General features: G+C 28.8%; 3 protein-coding genes across 3 annotated transcripts; 2 read left to right on the top strand and 1 right to left on the bottom strand.

Annotated features, from left to right (window-relative positions):
- The first annotated feature begins 6,426 nt into the window (after positions 1-6,426).
- On the top strand, positions 6,427-8,195 carry LOC113873774 (embryo-specific protein ATS3B-like). The gene is made up of 3 exons (XM_027512080.1): positions 6,427-6,635; positions 6,787-6,900; positions 7,718-8,195. Exons 1-3 carry the CDS (start codon positions 6,507-6,509, stop codon positions 8,042-8,044), a joined length of 570 nt encoding a protein of 189 aa, XP_027367881.1. The 5' UTR covers positions 6,427-6,506; the 3' UTR covers positions 8,045-8,195.
- Positions 8,196-10,697: 2,502 nt separating this feature from the next.
- On the top strand, positions 10,698-15,500 carry LOC113873771 (DEAD-box ATP-dependent RNA helicase 7). The gene is made up of 14 exons (XM_027512077.1): positions 10,698-11,285; positions 11,456-11,590; positions 11,683-11,823; positions 11,929-12,040; positions 12,687-12,757; positions 12,846-13,000; positions 13,090-13,201; positions 13,322-13,423; positions 13,511-13,571; positions 13,664-13,832; positions 13,898-13,994; positions 14,125-14,219; positions 14,518-14,651; positions 14,917-15,500. The coding sequence occupies exons 1-14, from the start codon at positions 10,815-10,817 to the stop codon at positions 15,168-15,170; spliced, it is 2,109 nt and encodes a 702-aa protein (XP_027367878.1). The 5' UTR covers positions 10,698-10,814; the 3' UTR covers positions 15,171-15,500.
- A 1,305-nt stretch (positions 15,501-16,805) lies between these two features.
- LOC113873773 (alpha-L-fucosidase 1-like) lies at positions 16,806-19,298 on the bottom strand. The gene is made up of 3 exons (XM_027512079.1): positions 18,663-19,298; positions 18,091-18,330; positions 16,806-17,567 (listed from the first exon to the last, which is right to left on the bottom strand). Exons 1-3 carry the CDS (start codon positions 19,208-19,210, stop codon positions 16,880-16,882), a joined length of 1,476 nt encoding a protein of 491 aa, XP_027367880.1. The 5' UTR covers positions 19,211-19,298; the 3' UTR covers positions 16,806-16,879.
- Positions 19,299-22,099: the final 2,801 nt, after the last annotated feature.

The raw sequence follows: 22,099 nt of genomic DNA, 5'->3' as shown, positions 1-22,099 counted from the left end.
CATAAAATTGAGTGGAATCTCAGTCTATTTGTCCTTTGCCCACATATTAAACAATCTGCTAAGGCGCAAGAATAAAGCGCTATTAAGTTCCCCACTCGTGTTTAAGACCTTTAGGTTTAGTAAAGTTCATTAGTAAAAATAAACCAAAAGGAATTTGCACAATTTTTTTTACGTTCTTTCGTTGGCAATCCTTTTATAACGGTGCCATAATAGTTGCACTGTGAAGAAGGAATTGACAGAAAAGTATGGACACGTTAAAGTGGGAGGAGAAATCATGGTGATGAAAGTGACACTGTCTGTATTAGTTTTTTTACTATTTTTCTCTTGTGCAGAACGTTAACTAAGTGTATTGAAGACATCAAACCATCTTGTTCAAGCGAAAGTTTCGCAAGAAAAAATAGCTTGTTTAGAACAGTTCGATCTGTAAAGTTGCGCAACAAATTTATCTGATTAGTATTGAAAAAAATCACTAAACAGCAAATAATGTTTAGTGAATAATTCATTTTTATGTCTCTCACGATTATTGGACGAGAAACGGAAATATCATCATATATCTTCAAATTTTTGAACACGAAGGCCTGAACGATGAAAATAAAGAATGAAAAGAAAAAGAAGAGAATTCTTTGGATAAAGCTATTTTTAAATTTACAAAATATTTTTATTTAATTTAATACACCATCTTATTGGTCTTAAAACGAAGAGGAGATTTAAAGCCCAGAGCATCAAGGACCAAGCCTTTAAATTTCAACATGAAAATCCTAATGATGGTGGATGAACATATGGGCCACTGGTAGGCTTAAACAACAGGATGTGGTGGTGTACCAGGTGGAGTATCTGAACTCCCACGGCTCGGCCCAGATGGAGGAACAAAGCCTTTGGGTAACATACCAAAATCAAAGTTTGACTGAGGAGGTGCATTGGGGGGAGGATCTGAAGTTCTTGTGCTAGGCCCAGATGGAGGAATAACCATACCTTTCGGTAAAATGCTAAAATCCAAACCCTCTCTGCCAAAGGTTGTGACCCTTTTGAGACTCATTGCTTCCAGCGGAGAAAAAGAAATGCACACTGATATTGTCAATGCCATTACAAATATTGCCCTCAACATATTTAGCCTACTCTTCATCCCCATACCCTTCATTTGCCTCTAACACACTCTTTTCGTGCCATGGCTGAACCATTGCCTCTTTAAATAGCAAAGCGTTTCTCCAATAAGAGAAAAAAATTAAATGTCAGATATACTGCAATTATATCCACTAACTTCATTGGGAATTGATTTTGACCAATATTCATTTTATTCTCTTCCATTTCCTCCTTGTATCTGATTACGATAATCCCCGAAATCGGAAGTGACCTTATGAGAGTTTATTTATTTTTAATATATATCCAATTAACCCAACTTGACATTAATGAGAGGATAAATAATTTAGTACATCCCAACTATGAATGGTAAAAATCATCCCAGATACAAAATGGTAATTGCCTCATCATTGACATTTTTTTTACTGACATCTGCTGAATGCTATATAATAGCACAAACTATTATACATAATATTTTTTAAACATGCAGTATTTAATGTTGTTCATTAAATTTTATAATATATTATAATTTTTAAAAGAATTATATATGATTTTTTATTATGTATCTTAAACATTAAAATTTTTGAATCTTTAGAAAGTGGTTACATGGCGAAATTATATATATATTTTTATTAATTTTAAAAATAAAGATAAGCAAATCTACAAAAACAGATAAATTATTTAATCCGTGTACGCAAAAGTAATGAAAAAGCACATTTTTCAAATAAATATGTAAATTAAATTGCGTCAAGGTCTAATCACTTGTCATCGAGTAATTAAACTTTTAATTATGGAGCTTGACTGATTTATTCTTTCAAAATTTATATTATATATTATAATAATAATTCTAAACCTCCCTATTTTGTATGCATGTCCTTAATTGTGAAATAAATAAACTATTAAATATTTTTATATTTTAAAATAAAAAATAAAAATGTTTATTTGTTTAATACTCTGTACAAAAGAATATAACAAAACTTATAAAAAAAAATTCTCACTTAGAGTCTTGTCACGTTAGAGATAACAAGGGATGAAGTTAAAATGAATGAGCACAATACTCGTCACTGTACTCACGTTTTTATATATATTTTTATGTTTGTGAGTATCGAAATCTTTATAATTATTTTTATTTATTGCAAGTTATTAATTGAAATGAAATATGTTTTACAAACTATTAAAATATAAATATTATTACTAAATAAATATAATTTTTTAAATATAACAACATAAAATATCGTTCTTGTTATTTGCATTAAAAAGAAAATAAAAATACATGCTAATACAAATAAAATTGTTTGTTTTTATGAAATTTAAATTATAAATAAAAGACAAAAACGTACAATTTATTTACTTTTAAACTCTTTTAATATCATAACAAAATCTTCTTTTGTCTGTCAATTTCTACAAACAATTTATGAATACGATTTATAAATTAAACATATTTTTAGGAGTTTCTTAAAAGATAGCATTTAACAAAAATTTTTTCATGGCAAGTGATATTTCCACATTAAAAATTAATTTATTTTGTAATTTAAAATTTAAATATTTATTTGATATAATAATAATTATTATTAATTGTAATATTTTTAAAACTTTTTAATTTTTAAATAATTACATAATATATTTTAATTATTTTTAAAAAAATATGTTTTAATTTAATAGTATTTGTATAATAACATATAATTACAAAATTTTTGCACTTCAAGTTCTATACTACTCTATGCGTTTTTCTTCCTCAATAATTAACATTCTATTTTCGTTATCTTTTTAATAATTAAAAAAATAATATTTTACATAGCGCTGAAGGTTATGTTTAGAATATATTTAGTATAAATTTGAAAAAATTTAATTGTTTGAATCTTGTAGAATGACATCCATATTAAATATTTACTATAAAACATTTTAAAAAATAAAACATGAATTTAACATGCAGTTATCATCATATAATTTGTTCAAACGTGTATTTAGGTCATATATTTATTTAAAAATTAATTTAATCGATTAAATTCAGAGTGTGTGCTTGATCATTCAATATCTTAATATCATTAATATTTTTAGTTATAATTAAAAATAACTCATTAGTAATAAGATTTTAAGATCATTGTTTATTATTTATGAAAGGATAGAAATTGTTTTATATTTTAAAATTCTTTTATTCAACCTAGTTTGCTTATTCAAAATATTATTCTATGTATTGATTATTTTAATTATTATTTCAATAAATTTTCTATATGTTTTTATAGAATTATTAAACAGTTAATACTGATTAAATGTGTAACTTTAAATTTTAGACGGTGATTGAGTTATCTTCCCCAGCCAATAAGTGAAGGACAAATTAAAGACGCTTAAAGTGTTTTTTTTTTTTTCCAACAACAAATTGGATTTCTGATTTAGGGCGTTTTAAAAAATACCGGTACCGGTCCCATACTCACGTGGGTATAAACATTAATCTCTGTACCTGTACCTTCTGGGTATTCGCATACTCATCTTGTACTCATTACCCGCGTTTGTTTGAAAAAAAAAATATTTATAAAAAAAATATATGCTTATATAATTTCACATAAGTAACATAATAATACAAAAATTTAATATGTAGTTGTCGAATAAGGTACAAACATAGATAAAAAATAAATATTCAAATATCATAAATGTTAAATGTATCATAATATAATAATTTTATAAACTAAAATTTTTAGAAACAATAAGCGAAACTAAACACACAAGTTATTTGTCAGTGATAACCCTATTTTGTGTGAGATTTGATCGATTGGTAATGTCGACAACGAAATAGATCTATGTAATGGTTGTCCCTTCGTGTGGGATCACTTAGTGACATCTTGTGACGGCATTGACAACTAATTCTAATGAATATTTCATAGTTGTTAGGTTTTAATGAGACAAACATTGAGAATAAGAATAAAGTTAAAGTTGAGAAGTTTAATACTAATAACAGAAAGTGGATACATAAAATATTTTTTTAACTTTTGAATTTGAAATTGTAAGAAAAATAATAGATTTAATTAAAATAATATAATATATATATATATATATATTAATACTAATATTTTTAACTCATATACTATACGAAAGTATTTTATCAAAAATACAAATTTTTGAAAAATTATTCTAATGAATTAAATATTTATAATGTATATAAATTTTAAAGAAATAATTTGAATAAAAGATAAATAGTTACAATAAAATTTTATAGTAAAAAAATATATGTGTATATTAAAAAAATTATACTTTTTTATCTAAAAAAATTAACAAATAAAAATTAATAATAATTTTTAAAATTTATATCTTTTCAAAAACTTATTTGAATGTGAATAAATAGTAAAAATAATATTATTTAGATTCAATAGATTGTAGTTGTGCTTGTAATACATATGTTGCATAAAAAAATTATTTTAAATTAAAATATAAATATTATTAATAAATAATAAGTTTACGGTAATAGTAGGTGATTATAAAATTTATAAAATATTTACAATATATTTATTATTTATCATTCACTTTATGATTTAAACATCAATATGATTTTATTAACAAAAATATTTGTGTAAAAAATATTTTATGTGTGTCATATATAAATAATATTTTAAAAAAAGTCAATCTCATATTAACGATGTAATAATTAAATTGTATTAATCTAATTAAATGATATAAAATAGTAAATAAATTTTTTTATTAAAAATATAAACCAAAATTAATTTTTTAGTTTACTTTATTATTAAATATATTTTTATATTAATCTTATATAACTTCACATAAATAATATAATAATATAAAAATTCAATACATAATTGTAGAATAAAATTCAAGCATATATATATATATATATATATATATATATAATATGTGTGTGTATGGGGCGGGATAGGTACTTAGATACCCATACCCACATCTATCTCCATTAAAATTTGTAAATTTTTACCCACACCTATACCCGTACCCGTATAGTGGGTAAATATCCTACCCATAGTGGATAAATATCATACCCGGATAAATTTTGTAGGTGACCCTGGATACTTTACCCATTGCCATTCCTATTCTGATTCCCTTTAAAAGCTGATTTGTGAAGTATTTATCTTAAATTTAATTTAACTATTAAGAAGGACATTAAGAAGGGTATTTATAATATTTAAATTAAGAGTGATTCAAAGAATTTTATTTCTTAAATTCTAAATGTTAAGGAATATTCACACTTTTTGTTTCACTTTATATTATCTTTGATAATGCTCCCCTGTTTTGGTACTCCTATTTAAGTTGAGATACTGTTAGTACTTAGACTCTTAGATTTTTAAATTAGTTCTGTTTCTGGGCTGATTAGCTACCGTGTCCAGGAAAAAAGAAGTATTTCAATACAAAAGAAAAATATACAATTAAATTATTTAAATTAGGAGACATCATTTTTATCAACATAGCTACATAGGTGTCAAAACTTAAGGTTTTAAATTTATTTTAATTAATATTGATTAAGATAAAAAATAATTTTTTTAAAATAATAATATCAGTTTTAATAATGCAATAATATTTAATAATATGATAATTTAAATTTAAATATCAGTATTTAAAAAATAAAGAATTATAAATAAAACCCAATGATTCATTTTAAAAAATCCACGTAATTTAATGAAATAATTAAAAATATTTAATAATATTTTTTTAAAAATAAAATGATTTAACATTTATGGAAAAACAAACACTCGAAGTTTCTTGATATCCGTGGGTAGGTTTGTAAACTTGCGGAGTGGCCTCTCTCTGTACGGCTCTTTATCGAGTAAATTTTGGTATTCCATATTTCTGTCAGTGGTAGTTTTTTATTTAATAATTTTTTTCTTTATTTTTAATTTTAAAAGTTTTGAAATTAAGAAAAAAATAATTATGTATATGTAGATATTGTTATACAAAGAAAGGGCGTATGCACATTATTGAAAAAAATTCCTACTTCAAGAATGTTTCTCTTTTCCGTTTTTTTTTTTTTGGAATGTTCTATCCACATTCTTGTCAACTAAGGCTACGTGTTTTTCCTCTGTTTTTGCCTTAGAATTCCATGTACAAATGAATTTGAGTGTTTGTGTTAGTTTAAAAATTAACATGGCACTTTCATTCTTTAACTATGGATCGTATGGTACTTCAAATTTTGTGTGGCCCCGGCATTTTCTCGAAACACAATAAATACTAGTACAAGCGTGGAACTCATGGAAACTTGACAAATGATCAAGACACATTCACCTAATTACCCTTGCTGAGTCTTGCCCCCTGTCTTATGCACGTAAGAAAATTATATAAAATATTATACCATAAATATAATTATAAAATCTCATCGAAAACCCATTTTCCCTTTCATTTATAAGTCCACTCTTTTTGCTCTTGTTAAAATTTTGTTGGCTTAAGTTTCGGCTTTCAGAGTTGAAAACAACAAAATGGTTAAACAGGTTCTTCTTCTTCATCTCCTCTTCTTGGCTTCTGGATTGACCCTTTCAGTCTCCGAGTCCCAATCTGCTCCTCTGCTGCCTCACGCAGCTGAGTCCTTCAATGTCAGCTATATCCAGGTTCTGGTGCTAACTACTACTTCTCATGAATCAAAATATAAAATACAAACCCTTTGCTGTTTCTCACTTTTCCTCTTCCTATTTTTTGCTACTTTTATGCCTAATATGAAGTTGAATAGTTTTTTTTTTTTAATAACTGTTCCTTAAATAGCTGAAGAACGTGGGGAGTTGTTCTTACTTGGTGGTTATATCCACTAGTTGTTCGTCTCCTAAGTATACAAGGGATCAGATCAGTATTGCTTTTGGGGATGCTTACGGCAACCAGGTTTTCTCTTGTCTTCATTCAATTTCTCCTCTTATCTATTGTTTTTTAAGTGGAAGTGCTTGTCTTAATTATTAAAGGGTTGAAGTTTTTTTTTTTTTTTGGGCCAAGATCGGATTTTGAGTGGATTTTTCCAACTATATTGGTTATTGAGGACCGATGTACCAACCCACTATTGAAATTGAACTTAGAATCGTGGAAATTTAGTATCTTTTTGGAGTTCATTATTGTTACATGATAAGTTTCTTTCAGTATTTGATTCTTATTTTTTTGCTGGTGGGGTTGATGGTTTTAGCATCTATGCACACGAGTCTTCAATTTTATTTCCAGATATTTTGTTAGATCCTTCTTAGATTTGTTCTTATGTATCACCACTTTCTTGTGGCCTCGAAAGTATATGGAATTATTTATTGCTTCTATATTTGTTTGTGGAAAGGCTAACTGACTAACACAGACGTAGTTTTGTTGCTCAGCTCTTTTATTTTGGAGTCTATAACTGACAAAGCCTTTATATTATATATCATAAGCATTAAGATTAGAACCTTGTTTACTTTTGGTCAAACGTCCTATGACTTGATCTGCAAAGATAAGTGTATCCAAGTTGTCTTAAATCTGAAAGATGGGTTTCTACTGTGAAATGGCCAAATCACTGAATAGATCCGTGGCTTTTGAATCAATGTTTGTAAATTGGATAAAAGTAAAACAAACTCAAATGTAGAATCTGAAAAATAGGGTCTCAATATGGTTATACTTCTACCTAACCAAGGAAACTTCAATTTGAATAATTGGAAACTCATTTTTTACTTTTACATATTACCAGATATATGTACCAAGACTGGATGATCCAGCTTCAGGTACATTTGAGAGCTGTTCTTCAGATACATTTCAGATAAGTGGTCCATGTGCATATCAGATATGTTACTTGTATCTGTATAGATCAGGATCTGATGGTTGGAAACCTGAAAGTGTGAAGATCAATAGTTATAACGGAAGCCCTGTTACTTTCTATTACAACACATACATCCCCCAAAATACGTGGTATGGATTTGACTTGTGCAGTGGTGCTTATTCTTCTTCATCCCAATTATCTATGCAGAAGTGGCTTATATTTATGTTTCTAGGATTTGTTCTTAGTTTTTGGTTGTAAGTTTATATACTTTCCATCTTCTATGTTTCCTATAGCTTGTAGTCATGAAACTTAGTATCGTATGCAGAAGAGGTAGAGACACCAGATCTGTCGAACCTAAACTCTGTTTATTAATGGCTTTCTTTATTTTATTTTATTTTATTTGGTTTATGATGAACTTAATGTTTGAACACTGATGGCCCAATAAAACAAATTAATCACCCTAGTATTTGCTGAACAATTTATGTTTCGTCAGAGGTAGTTTTATCAAAATGAATTTTAATTTGAAAGGGAGCAATAGAGTTTTGAATTACAATGGTTATACTATTTATAATTTTGTTTAGATTCTGAATTTTTTAAGCAACTTAATGAGATAATCCAAATCACTGCCCTTCCTGATTTTCTTTCCCCGATGACTTTTCAAGTTAAGCTCTCAGAGGTTAGCTTAACTGGTTGGTAAGTATCATAGCAAACTGGGAGCTTAACTTGAAGAGAAGTAACGTGCGTTTAAGAAAAGTTTAAATGACATAATAACTCGTAACTCATGATTTGAGACAATTAATTGATGGCTACAAAAGGGAATGGAATGGAGGTTCCTTTACGATTTTAGACTAATTCTTTTTCCCCCTTTGGATGCTGGTGGGTTGGATGGATGCTAAAGCTATGGTTGCTAACTTGCTAAAACTATATCACAATCGTTACTCTCGAGAATAATCATGTAAAAGGATGGATAATATAATGTAGTATAACATCTAGGAAACACACATTCGACATATTGACTGGTGCTATAAGACAGATGTTAAGGTATAGTAAATGTTAAAAAATTAATAACACACTATGATTATAATATGACGGCTAAAGTTAATGTAAAAGTAAAGTTTGATATCCTAAGTGAGGAAAAACTCATGTTTTGAGAATAAGTATAAATTACAGTAAACATAATAAAATGTGATATATATAGTTTATTAAATATTTTAATTTTAATAAGATAACCTAATAATTTTCATCTAGATATTATTTTCAATTGTTGCCAAAAAAAACCCTAAATAAAGGCATTTGATAAACAAACTTATTTGTTCGCTTATGAATTTTTTTTACTATATTTTATAGTATTTGAGCCTCTGAACACCCCCCCCCCCCACCCTTACCATTGATATTATAAAAAAATTATATTTCTTCTTCATACATTCTTAAAAAACAATAGATTAATGATAATTGAGACAGAAATAAAATGTGATTTCGAATTTGCCAATGATGATATGAAAGTCTTTGTTTTTTCTCATTTATATATGAACTCGGAGACATTATAGACCCTTAGGTCATGGGTGTGGATATTCAATAAATTTTGAGTGATGGAAGTGCATTTAAAGCTCGAGCTTGATGTTGATTCTTTAAACTGTGAAGTGTATTCTTTGATCCTTAAAGTCGTGACAAATGTAGGTAGCTTTAACCGTTTTTCTTTTTTTCAATTCGAATGTGGAACAAAATAACTATTTCAAAAGGTTTATTTGGTCACATATGCTGTTGTATGGTTTTTATTTTTATTTTATAGGAGTAGGCCTTGATTTTTTTCACTATTGAGGGTATTCAGAGTTGTTGAGTAAACTATACAAGAGAATATAATAAGATTATTCTTTTATAATTAATTTTAGTTTAACAATAATATATGATAATTTTATTTTATGGGTTTATTAAATCTTTATTTTTAGTGTAATTTTTTTTCTATAAAACGAAGGGGAGCTCGGGTTAAAAATAAACAAAACAAAACAACATATTTAGTTTATTATTTCAATGAACATTGATAATAAATTAAGATAAGACTTTTTATAATTTATCGAATCTTATTCTCATTCAACTCTTATGTTTTATTATTTTTACATCCAATCATATTTTTCAAACAATAGTTAGACAATTTCTATTCAGAATAGTAGTTTTGAGAGTGTGAAAACCTATGACATTGGATATATTTGGATAAAATTTCCATTAAATACTTATTTAATCATTTTTTATCGCACAAACTTATAATATGAATTCAATCATAACATTTACCAGGACAATTTTTTATATAAACTATACTAATTTTGTTTTATCTGAATATATAATAATTTGTGAGTCATATGTTTAAAAAAATCATTTTAGGTATTTTTTTTTATTTTAATTCAATCTTAGTTAAATTTTTTTTCCATTTTAAAAATTCAATCTCTTTAATTTAGTTTCATTTAAGAAACCAATATATTTATTATTAATAACCAAAATATTTCTATCTTAAATTATAAAACTAATTTTTTTATGAAATATATTTTAAAATTTTATATAAAACTTTATTTTAATTTAACACAACCATACAAGATAAAAAAATTTACATGAGTCATAAACTATTCTAATAAATAATTTATAATTTTTTCATATATCTTAATAAGCACTACAATCTGTTCTCGAACATGTTGTATTGTTTTTTGTCAAAATAACACTAGTAGTTATTTCCAACGTTGACGGAATTAACTCCCGGGCGGTGAAACCGACAAAAGGTTGTTATAAATATTAGTTAATTGTTAATAAATGGAAAATAAATAAGGAAAGTTGGGATGGTTCATAATGAATCCAACGGCTAAGAAAAAAAAGACAAAAAAAGTTAGGGTTTGAGGATGTAAGAGCTGAGAAAGTTTCCACCGCCAAAACCATAAAACCGAAATACTCGACACTCTTTGCTCCTCTTTCTACTCCCTCTTCTGCACCTCACTGTTACTCCCTCCTTTCAAGCAGAAGAATATCTCTCTCTACACACGCCGCCATGCCTTCTCTTCCTCTCTCTGACGCTGAAGCCACTCCCAAAGATATTACTAATAAGAAACACAAAGCCAAGAAAACCAAAAACCAATCCATAACCGAACCCATACTCCATTCCAACCCCGAAGATGGGGTTTCGGGGAAGAAGAAGAAGACGAAGAAGCGCAAGGCTTCAGACTTAGAGGCCATGACGATCGACGAGACTAGTTCCGACCTGGACGAGAATAACAATAAGATGAAGAAAAAGAAGAAAAAATCCAAGTCGGAGGAACCTTCATTAATGCAACAGGAACAAGAACTAGAACGAGAAAAGAGGAAGGACGATCCCAATGCGGTTTCCAAATTCAGGATTTCGGTGTCGTTGAGGGAAAAGTTGAAGGCAAAGGGAATCGAATCGCTCTTTCCCATTCAAGCCATGACTTTCGATACCATTCTCGATGGTTCTGATTTGGTTGGTCGGGCTCGCACCGGTCAGGTCTTGTGCAGTGTTTAATTCTTTATAATTATTAGTTTTTTTCTTTAGAAATGTGGTTGTTTTTGGCTACGTGTTTATTGATTATTTTTTTTATAACTAAATTCACTTCAATGTGCTGCTTTTGATTTTTTTGAAGCCTTTTGTTTGATTTCGATTGTTGGAAATTTCAGGGTAAAACTCTGGCCTTCGTGTTACCCATATTAGAGTCTTTAACGAATGGTCCTGCAAAAGCGTCCAGAAAGATCGGCTATGGGAGGCCTCCGAGCGTTCTTGTGCTTCTACCTACTAGGGAATTGGCTTGTCAGGTATTGTGTGCAAGAGTTGTCATTGCAGGGGGTGAATATTGTTCTTGTTGTGTTCGCGTATTTTTTCACTTATGAGGAGTGTTGTGCATTAGGTGCATGCTGATTTTGAAGTTTATGGCGGTGCAATGGGGTTGACTTCTTGTTGTTTATATGGTGGAGCTCCGTATCAAAGTCAAGAAATTAAGCTAAAGAGAGGTGTTGATATTGTTATTGGCACACCAGGTCGAGTAAAGGTAATTGCAGTAATGTTAATTTATTATGTGTGGAAGCTTTGTTATTGCAAAAGTAGATTGCTGGGAAGCTTTGCTTTGTGTGTTTATGACATTGTATTGGTGCAGGATCATATAGAGAGGGAAAATATTGACCTGAGCCAACTAAAGTTTCGTGTCCTTGATGAAGCAGATGAGATGCTGAGGATGGGTTTTGTTGAAGATGTTGAATTGATTCTAGGTGTGTATTTTTGTATTTTTTTTCAATGCTTGGGGCATTTAGATGCTGTTAAGTGTCATTTTCTGCATCAATTAATCATGTATTAAACTCATTGTGAATTTGTGATGCTAAGACTATTTACACCTTGCCTTCTAAATTATTGACCTGGTTTAGTTAATTCTTGTTAGAGTTGTCGCAACTTGCAAGAATAATTTGGAACATTCACCATTTTGTGGGGAACAGTAGTAATCTTTATGCTTCTGTTCCTTGGTTATTCTATTTTTCCTGTCTAATACTCTACTTTACGATGTCTATTCAATCATCTTAATGAAAATTGCAAGTTGTAAACAGCTTCCTTAGAACATCCCATTCTATTATTGTTTTCATGCTTAATTTATTTAATTACACTATACTTTTGAGGATGCTTTCTCAATATAGCATTCTTTCAGTGGTAGCTCATTTTTCTCTTTGATTCTGATAAATTGAGCTATTTTAATTCGACTAGACTAAATTTTTTGCAAATCCTAGTATCATTTCAACATGTTTCTTCGCATCTTCTTGTGCATGATGTTTTTTAATTGTGACTGCCCAATATTTCATTTTCATCGCATGTGTTAGATGAGAGGATGTTTTGGTATCACATTGGTCTCTTATTTGATCTTTGCAGGTAAGGTAGAAAATGTTAGTAAAGTTCAGACACTTCTTTTCAGTGCTACTTTGCCAGACTGGGTTAAGCATGTATGGTTCTATTGAATGAGTTTTTCTATATGCTGACTGGAATTTATATTTATGGTCTTTAACATTGTCTGAGTGCTATTCATGCCAGATTGCAGGAAAATTTCTGAAGCCAGATAAGAAAACTGCTGACCTTGTTGGAAATACAAAAATGAAGGCTAGCACCAATGTTAGGCATATTGTTCTTCCTTGTACAAGTGCTGCCAGGTCCCAGCTTATCCCGGACATTATTCGCTGTTATAGCAGGTGATTTTTATTATTCAACTTGTGATTTCTATTCACATATGATATCTGTTTATAGTCGACTGGATTTAATCTTCATGGTTCTGGTTCAGTGGAGGCAGGACTATTATATTTACCGAGACAAAGGAGTCAGCTTCTCAGCTTGCAGGGATGTTGCCTGGAGCAAGAGCTCTCCATGGTGACATACAACAGGCACAACGTGAGGTGAGCTCTTACCTGACGTTGTGTTTTCTTTTTCACAATATATGTAAATTATAGTGTGTGGCATTGAGCCACTCTTGTGGTTTTTTTTAATTGTTTCTCAATTGTGTCCTGTCCCTGCAGGTTACTTTGTCTGGCTTTAGGTCTGGGAAATTCATGGCATTGGTTGCCACAAATGTGGCAGCTCGTGGGCTGGATATTAATGACGTTCAGTTAATTATCCAGGTACTTTTGATGCATATACATGCAATGTATCAGATCATCCTTATTTTTGTCACAATTTGATATGCTGACATTTGTATTTTGATTTAGTGTGAACCCCCAAGGGATGTAGAAGCCTATATCCATCGTTCTGGCCGCACAGGGAGAGCAGGTTTGTACAGGATTTTGCTATTGGTTTATGATGCGATTGTGATATTGGAGTTATCAATTTTAGTGTTATACTGGGCTTTGGTTTTTATTCAGGTAATACTGGGGTTGCTGTTATGCTTTATGATCCAAAAAGATCAAATATATCTAAAATAGAAAGAGAATCTGGCGTGAAATTTGAACATATATCTGCCCCCCAGCCTGATGATATTGCCAAAGCTGTTGGTGGTGAAGCTGCTGAAATGATTACTCAAGTGTCTGATAGGTATTCTTGTTATTTGCTAATTGTTTGGCACCGTCTTTTGCTGTTAACATATGTCATAAATGCAGTGTGATTCCTGCATTCAAGCCTGCTGCTGAGGAGCTTTTAAACAGTTCTGGTTTATCAGTTGTTGAATTGCTTGCAAAGGCTCTTGCCAAGGCCGTTGTGAGTCAATGTTTTCCCACATTTTCTCCATTTAATTTTTCCTTGCAATTTGTCTTTTTATAAATACATCGAATCCTTAGTCTCAATTACTTTTCTCTAATCTGGAAAAATTTGTCTTATGCATTTGTAGGGTTATACTGAAATAAAGAAAAGATCCCTTCTCACTTCCATGGAGAACTATGTTACATTACTTCTTGAGATTGGAAGACCAATATTTACCCCATCGTGAGAACCTCAATAAACCTGATTACACATTATGGCATTTACATATTGCTTTAGTTCTGAATCTCGAAACTTAAGAAATCAAGCACATTCAAATTAATGTGTGATATAATTATGCTTTATCTCTTTATATTGTGTAAGTGTATATGCTGCTTGTTGGTTTATTTGGTTGTGCATACTACAATCATTGTGATGGAAATAGGCTGATTATCTGAATAAAAATAGAACTACATTTGAAGTATCACTTATTTGAGCATTTTCAACTTGTTTGACTTGCTCTTCAACTGCTGGATGTTATCAGTTTTGCGTACGGAGTCTTGAGGAGATTCTTGCCTGAAGAGAAGGTTGAGGCAGTGAAAGGTCTTTCACTCACTGCTGATGGAAATGGTGTTGTTTTTGATGTACCAGCTGAAGATTTAGATACATATCTTACTGGTAAACGTCTACTTAATTCTGTTTACTTGGTATTTTGAGCACATTTTTAGAAGAAAAAATCTTCTAATTGTTAAAGTGGTAGGGACAGAGAGAAAAAGAATTTTGAACACTTTTAAAATTCCACATAACTCTTGACTTAGGATTTTGAGCACATTTAAATGAGTATCTTTCAGGAACTATCACTAGTAGAGAATATGGATCTACATTTCTACATATCGCTTTTTATTTTGTCCATATTTTTCTTTGAATCATATTTGTCCTTCAGGTCAGGAAAATGCCTCGAATGTGAGTTTAGAGGTGTTGAAAACATTGCCACGTTTGCAACAGAGAGATCAATCAAGAGGTGGTAGATTTGGTGATGGCGGTGGTCGAAGTGGGTTTGGTGATAGAAGTGGGGGAAACAGGTTTTCAGGGGGAAGAGGTGGGGGTGGCGGCGGCAGAAATGGTAGATTTTCAAACGATAGATTTTCCAATGGTGGTGGGAGAGGTCGTAGCAACTGGGGTGGAAAGAGATGGTGAAGCTGATAGGGAGCTAGGGACTTAGGGAGTTCAATTCATTGTTTTTTTGTTCCAAGTAGGAGCATAACTGCATGCGGTGCCGTGGAGACTACAACATTAATTCTGGCCGACGAAATATTTTATGTTGTTTCATAGGCTATGGAGGATCCAATTTCAGATGGATTCAACTTGTCCTCGTTAACACATTTTTTTTTCTGGTATAGTATTCTTTATGTTTTATTGCTTTGCTATTGATACCGCTTTCTTTATTTATTCCTGACTGGGAAGTGTAAGATCAGAATTTTATAATACATGAGAATGGGAATGGTAAAGGAAATTTTCTCTCTCTTTCTATATATATATGTGATTTACTTTTGCAGAAGAATTTGTTATATATATATATATATAAAACTTTAACATAAACAAGAATATCAGTTATATTTCTTAAAATATGAATGATCCTCTTAAGAAGAGACAGAAAAAGAAATAACAGTAATAATTAATATTATTAACAAAATAAAAAATAACATTCATACATTTGATTAGTTATTTTCCCTCTGTCACTTCATTTTTCTTTCTATATTTTCCTTTGTATCACATTACTTGTCACATTATTCAACTCTCTTTCCTCTTCCTATCTAGGGTATCTTTACCTTAGATGCATACATCCGATGATATATATATATATATATATATATATATATATATATGATCAGCATTTAAAGTGTAGAGATAAGATTTAATATTATTTTAAACTCTTAAATAAATAGATAAGTAAAAATGAAGATCTATTTGAAAAGTGGACAAATAAAGGGAGAGAAAACATTATTAGCTTAAATTTTTTTTGAAAATTTTACTTTGTCATTGGGTTTTGTTAATCAATGCCTGTAGTGTAGCTAAGATTTTTTTTTTAATAAAAAGTACATTAGAGTGTGTTAATGATTATGTTGAGAGTGAATTATATATATATGTTACTTTGAATTCTTTTTTTTAAATACTAGAAATCTTTAATTACTCTTTTTTAACAATATCTTTATTTTAAATATTAATTGTTCCTTTCATTTAATCTGTTCACTTTTAAAAGAAATTTTGTATTTATTTATTTGAATTTTCAAGATAATATTAACTGTTAAATTTAAAATTATGCCTCTATTTCTACCCATTTCTTAAATCTTTATACATATATCATAAATGAGAGAATTATTTTTGTGCCAAGTTGATGAGGATTCAACTCCCCAAGAGGTAAAACACAAGAAATTCAAATCTTCCTAGTTTATTCATATAATGAAGCAATCAATGATAATATTTTCCCGTCCCAGTTTTATAAAACCTTGACGAGTAAGCTGCTGCGGTGAAATGGTAGACATGCTACTCTTTGGAAACAGTATCAGAATATCCACATTCGAATGAGTGGCCATATGACATTTCTTAAGAATAAGTTGTGTAGTGAATTCAATTGTCGATTTCTACTCTTATCATGTTAAAAAAAGTGAAAAAATAAAATAAAATCATAACGTAGAAGTACAATATTCCCAAACATATGCACTCAAAATATTATACTATTTTGTTGCTCGTCAAGCAATAGAAACATTGGATGGAGAAATTAAAACTTAAAAGTAGGTAAAATTTTCGCCAAAGAAAATAAGTAATTTTATTTTATTGTTCTTTACTTAAAAAACAAGATTTCAACATTCCATGCTCCTTTTTTTTTCCTTCTCAGATTTAACTCTTCATGTCACAGTAAACTTAGAGTGCCAGAAAGGATCAAAATGCAGGCCAATAGAAGAAATAAGAGGCACTCCTCTTGCCTTTGTGATTCTTATCCTCACAACATGGGCATTGACATCATCCCCATCAAGCCTATGAAGCCTTTTGTAACCCACTGTTGTCCCTTTGATGATCAATTTATCATCCACATAGATTTCATGCCGTTCGATCCTTTGACCAAGTCCAATTGCTTCTTGTATTCTAATCACATTGAATCTTACACTTCTATCCTTGGCCCAAATTTCAACCCAATGGTCCTCTTGATCGCCATCTTCACTGGGGGCCCAATAGGACCACACGTGATCACTGTCTAGCATGTTTTCTGGTCCAAAACCTCCCCCATTCCCCCCTCTTTGGCTACTAACTTTAATAAAACAACCTTGAGCAAGATTCTGATGAAAAATTGTATTAATTGCACTTCTAAATTCTTTTAATCTATGAGCATCAAGATCAGATATAAGACCAGTTGTATTAGGAGGTACATTGAGAAGTAACACACAATTTCTCCCAACTGAATTGTAATAAATATCAAGTAGCTCGCTTAGCTTTTTTGGGGATTCTGACTTGTGCCAAAACCATCCATTTCTGATAGAAACATCACATTCCGCTGGTAGCCAATCTGTCCCTTTTGGATCACCAGTGCTAAGATACCTGCAATGGATATAAACAAGTGTCAAGTGTTGATTAAATCAACCCATCAATTAACTCCTAAGCTTAAGAAGAAAAAATGGTAGGTACTCTAGGTGTATCGCTATAATTTCTTCATGATGGAATGGGTAATTGGTTCAACATTTCAAGAGATTTGATTTAGATTCCAATAAATGTTTTATCAATTATTAGTTTGATGCTAAGTTGATGTGATATTTTTCTAAAAGTTCCTCTTATCTTTTACCTAAAGCATTATGATGACAAAGTTTGGTAACCCACAAAATATTTGCTTTGGTCGGTTAGCACACGCTCAATTATCAAAATAGGTTGCAGTTTCTTTACTTTTGCCTTTTGAATGAAAGATGGGCTTTTTTATTTCTAATGAAGAAAAGTGAGCATTCAGTGAAGCTTCACCATTCGTACCTTATCATTCTAGATCAATATGGAGTTCAGCGTAACAAAGTGAAAAAGTGGCACCTTATTTATTTGTATTTTGTAGTGCTTTGCTTATAAAAGCTGAACTTACTGAGTAATGTTTGGACTTCCAATTGATAGAGACGTTCGATTAATGGTAGACCAACATGTGTACCCTGCAGACCCTGATTCATCTCCCACCCACCTAACGTCAGGACCAGCATCAGAAAAGATGTTGATAGAACTCTGCAACTCCTTCACCATGGAAAACCAATCTGAAAAGTAATACGACACATTCTGTGTCTTTGGATCCTTTGCTCCATCAAACCAAATTTCTCTAACATTTTGATATCTACAAACCATAGAACATAAGGTTAATTAATTATGTGTTTTGGATTCACATTTGAAATCTGTAAATATGGATCTAACACATTATAAGTAGATAAAACACATTTAAATACGAATACAAAAATGCTAAAAGTAATTAATTGACTTCCAACAAAACAACAGGAAAAACTATAATTCTACTAGTTTAGCTCATCTGCTTGAATGACATGATGCCATTAAACTTGAGTAAAAATTAAAATTTTAAAAATATTATATATATATGATAGATCCGTTTGAATCAAAAATATGACAAAGCACCAAGGTAATAATAATAATAATAGAAGAGTGGGAACTCACTTTTTGAGTAGCTCTTGCAATTGAGCCAAGTAATACTGATTGTAGAGCAAGTCATGGCCATATCTAGGGTCATGTCTATCCCATGGAGAAAGGTAGATCCCTACATCAATTCCTTGCGACGTAGCTGCATTAACAAACTCTTGAACAACGTCACCTTTGCCACCTTGCCAGGGGCTGCTAATGACAGAATGTTGAGTGTACTTAGAAGGCCAGAGGCAAAACCCATCATGGTGTTTTGCAGTTAATATCATCAATGAAATTCCTGCATCTGCTGCCACAGTGGCCCACTGGGTGGTGTTGATCCCTGTGGGGTTGAAGATTTCTGGGCTTTCATGGCCTGTGCCCCACTCGCTGTTAGTGAATGTGTTGACACCAAAATGAAGGAACATTATGATCTCCCTTTGTTGCCATTTCAACTGAGAATATGTTGGGAGTGGGATAAGTGGCAAAGGGGGTGTTGGTACTTGCTCCTCATGCCATGAAATGCAGAATCTGAGTTGTTGGAATATTAGTGTGATTAAGAAAGAAATGTAGCATAGCCTAGCCATGTTCTAGATTGTTTTCTACTTGTTTCCTTTCCAGATGTTAATGCTGTATAATTGTATATATATGTGCTTTTGGAAATGGAAGAGAATGGATGTTTAAGTGGAGTTTGATTTTCTTTGGGGATGTTCAATTGGAGCAAGGACACACGGGAAATAAAGATAACATTCTGGTTTGCACTTTGTTTGGTTCCTACTATTCTGATTGTCGTCATCGTACCATATATGCATCATTTCTTTTAATATTTTTACATCTATTTCTTTCAGTATAGGTATTTTAAAAATTTTAAATTATAGTATCATTAAATTTTAAAATCATTTATACTTAATGAGTATTATTAATTAATTAATCTTACTTTTTAATCATTAAATTATTTGAATTGATTAATATTTTTAAAAAATATTTTATTAGCATATTTATTTTCTTAACTGTAAACTATATTTCATAATGATATTTTTTCTAAATTTTTAAATTATAATAATATTATTATTTTAAAAAGGGATGTATAATTTTTTTCTCTCACTCTTGATTCTAAAAAATATCTTAAGTTATGGAAAATTTATGTTTTAATTATTTAATTTTTAATTAAAATCTACATATTAAAGAATTCTACGATATCTTAAAATAAATAAATCCTTAAAAATAATATTATTTAACAATAAATTTCTTTCCCTCCTTCAATTTCCTAGATGCATTCCAATTATTCACGGGTTGGTTTTCCTGTTCTCGATTCCTTCTCAGTTCTCACAAGACTAAAACGTAGCATTATATGGGGTTTCACTTTCTTGTGTTCTCAATTGTCGTTTTGTCCACTCTTCAACTTATTATTGTTAACGTATGACATATATGTCGGCGTGTTAAACTTTTTATAACTTAATGAGTCATTGTCTTTTACGGTAGTGTTGATTAAGAAACATGTAATACACTTATAACTATCTTGTGTTTTATGTTAATAATAATGATTTTATTTTATTTTTATATTTTTATTTTTCTATATATAAATAGATGAGTTTTTGAGATAAGTTTATCTTCACAGCAATATTAATTCAGTGTAATTAATATATTTATATATTTTTTAATAATTTCATATTAACATATTAATATATTTATTATTGTAAAATTTAAAGTAATTTTAAATTTTAATATTAATAATTTATTTTAAATTTTATTATTAAAAATTGATTAATTAGTATCTTATTAAAGAGAAATAATAAAATAAATAAATAAGAATTAATGAATTTATATATTTAAAATATAATGCAGCAATAGAATGAATACGAATTAATATTAATTTAGTGTGATTAATATATCTATATTTTTTTATAATTTTAATATTAACATATTAATTTATTTATTTTTGTAAAGTTTGTAGAGTGCAATTGTCAATTTTAATATTAATGATTTACTTTAAATTTTATTATTAAAAATTGATAAGTGATATATAATTAATAAATAATAGTGAAAAGAATAAATAAAAATTAATGAGTTTATATATTCGAAAGTTAATGTAAAAATAAAATGAATAAGAATTAATATTAATTTAGTGTGGTTAACATATTTACCTTTTTTTATAACTTTAATATAGTAATACATTTATTCTTGCAAAGTTAAAGATAATTTTAAATTTTAATATTAGTGATTTACTTTAAATTTTGTTATTGAAAATTGATAATTAATATATAATCAACAAATAATAGTGGAATGAATGAATAAGAATTAATGAGTTTATATATTCAAAAGTTAATGAAATGAATATGAATTAATATCAATTTAGTGCGATTAATATATCTATCTCTTTTTTATTTTAATATTAATATATTGCTGTATTTATTCTTGTAAAGTTTAAGACAATTATAAATTTTAATATTAATAATTTACTATAAATTTTATTATTAAAAATTAATAATTGATATTTAATTAATGAGAAAGAATAGTAGAATAATTAAATAAGAATTAATAAATTTATTCATTCGAAAGGTTATGTAATAATGAGATGAATAAGAATTAATATAAATTTATATTTCAAATATTTAAATCTGTTATAGATAATTAAATAATTTTAATATTGTAAATATATTTAAATAATGCATGTACAAAGAATTATATGGATAGACGTAAAACATTTAATAAACAGAAAAAAATATTTTATTTAATATATATAAGAAAATGTATATATTATTTGTTTAAAATAATAATTTTTATTAGTAAAAAATATATATATTTCTCCAAAATGACTACAATTTCAATGCTTTGTAAAATATAACCTAGGAAGTATATTAGAAGATAATAATTTAAATTATTCATCTTCAGTTTTTTTTTTTCTAAATTTGAAAATAAAAATTAAGTTAATAGCATGAATGTGATTTTGACTAATGAAAATATAAAACTGTTAAATTTCTTTAGTCAAAGTGCATAATTTTTTTATTATTTAATTCATTTATTTTCTCTTATTATTTAAGAATTTATTGTACTGTTATAATATTATATTAGTTATAAAAAATTACTGCATGAAAACAATATGTATATTATGAAAAAGTTTTATAATAAATACTTCTTAAAAGAAGTTGTGAATCACCAAACATAGATAAAAATTAAATTTAATGATAATTACAAAAATTTCAAAGATTAAATGTGACAATATCTTTTAAAATTTAAATTAAATTTATTATAAAAAATTTATTTTATAATTAATAATTATAATATTATATTATGAGATAATAATATAACGCATAAGTCATCTTACGTTATTGTTGTTATTATTATTATTATTTTATCTTGACATTTGAATTTTACATTAACTTCTTATGAAGAGTAAGATTAGGTTTGGTGTGGGACTCATCAAAAGTATGTGTTAACCTGTTTTTTTTTTTTTTTTTTTTTTTCTATTTACCTGC

Source organism: Abrus precatorius, unplaced genomic scaffold, assembly GCF_003935025.1.
Source record: "Abrus precatorius isolate BTA unplaced genomic scaffold, Abrus_2018 Scaffold7, whole genome shotgun sequence".
In the NCBI taxonomy this organism is placed as follows: Eukaryota; Viridiplantae; Streptophyta; class Magnoliopsida; order Fabales; family Fabaceae; genus Abrus; species Abrus precatorius.
This window is presented reverse-complemented; position numbering and strand designations above follow the sequence as displayed.

What these genes read in the sequence shown, in the direction of transcription:
- LOC113873771 (XM_027512077.1), top strand. Translation starts at nt 10,815, where the DNA reads ATGCCTTCTCTTCCTCTCTCTGACGCTGAAGCCACTCCCAAAGATATT. An exon ending in CTAGGGAATTGGCTTGTCAG is followed by an intron (nt 11,591 to 11,682) that starts GTATTGTGTGCA and finishes GTTGTGCATTAG; the next exon opens with GTGCATGCTGATTTTGAAGT. An exon ending in GCACACCAGGTCGAGTAAAG is followed by an intron (nt 11,824 to 11,928) that starts GTAATTGCAGTA and finishes GTATTGGTGCAG; the next exon opens with GATCATATAGAGAGGGAAAA.
- LOC113873774 (XM_027512080.1), top strand. Translation starts at nt 6,507, where the DNA reads ATGGTTAAACAGGTTCTTCTTCTTCATCTCCTCTTCTTGGCTTCTGGA. An exon ending in TCAATGTCAGCTATATCCAG is followed by an intron (nt 6,636 to 6,786) that starts GTTCTGGTGCTA and finishes TTCCTTAAATAG; the next exon opens with CTGAAGAACGTGGGGAGTTG. An exon ending in GGGATGCTTACGGCAACCAG is followed by an intron (nt 6,901 to 7,717) that starts GTTTTCTCTTGT and finishes ACATATTACCAG; the next exon opens with ATATATGTACCAAGACTGGA.
- LOC113873773 (XM_027512079.1), bottom strand. Translation starts at nt 19,210, where the DNA reads ATGGCTAGGCTATGCTACATTTCTTTCTTAATCACACTAATATTCCAA. An exon ending in TTGCAAGAGCTACTCAAAAA is followed by an intron (nt 18,331 to 18,662) that starts GTGAGTTCCCAC and finishes TATGGTTTGTAG; the next exon opens with ATATCAAAATGTTAGAGAAA. An exon ending in GGAAGTCCAAACATTACTCA is followed by an intron (nt 17,568 to 18,090) that starts GTAAGTTCAGCT and finishes TATCCATTGCAG; the next exon opens with GTATCTTAGCACTGGTGATC.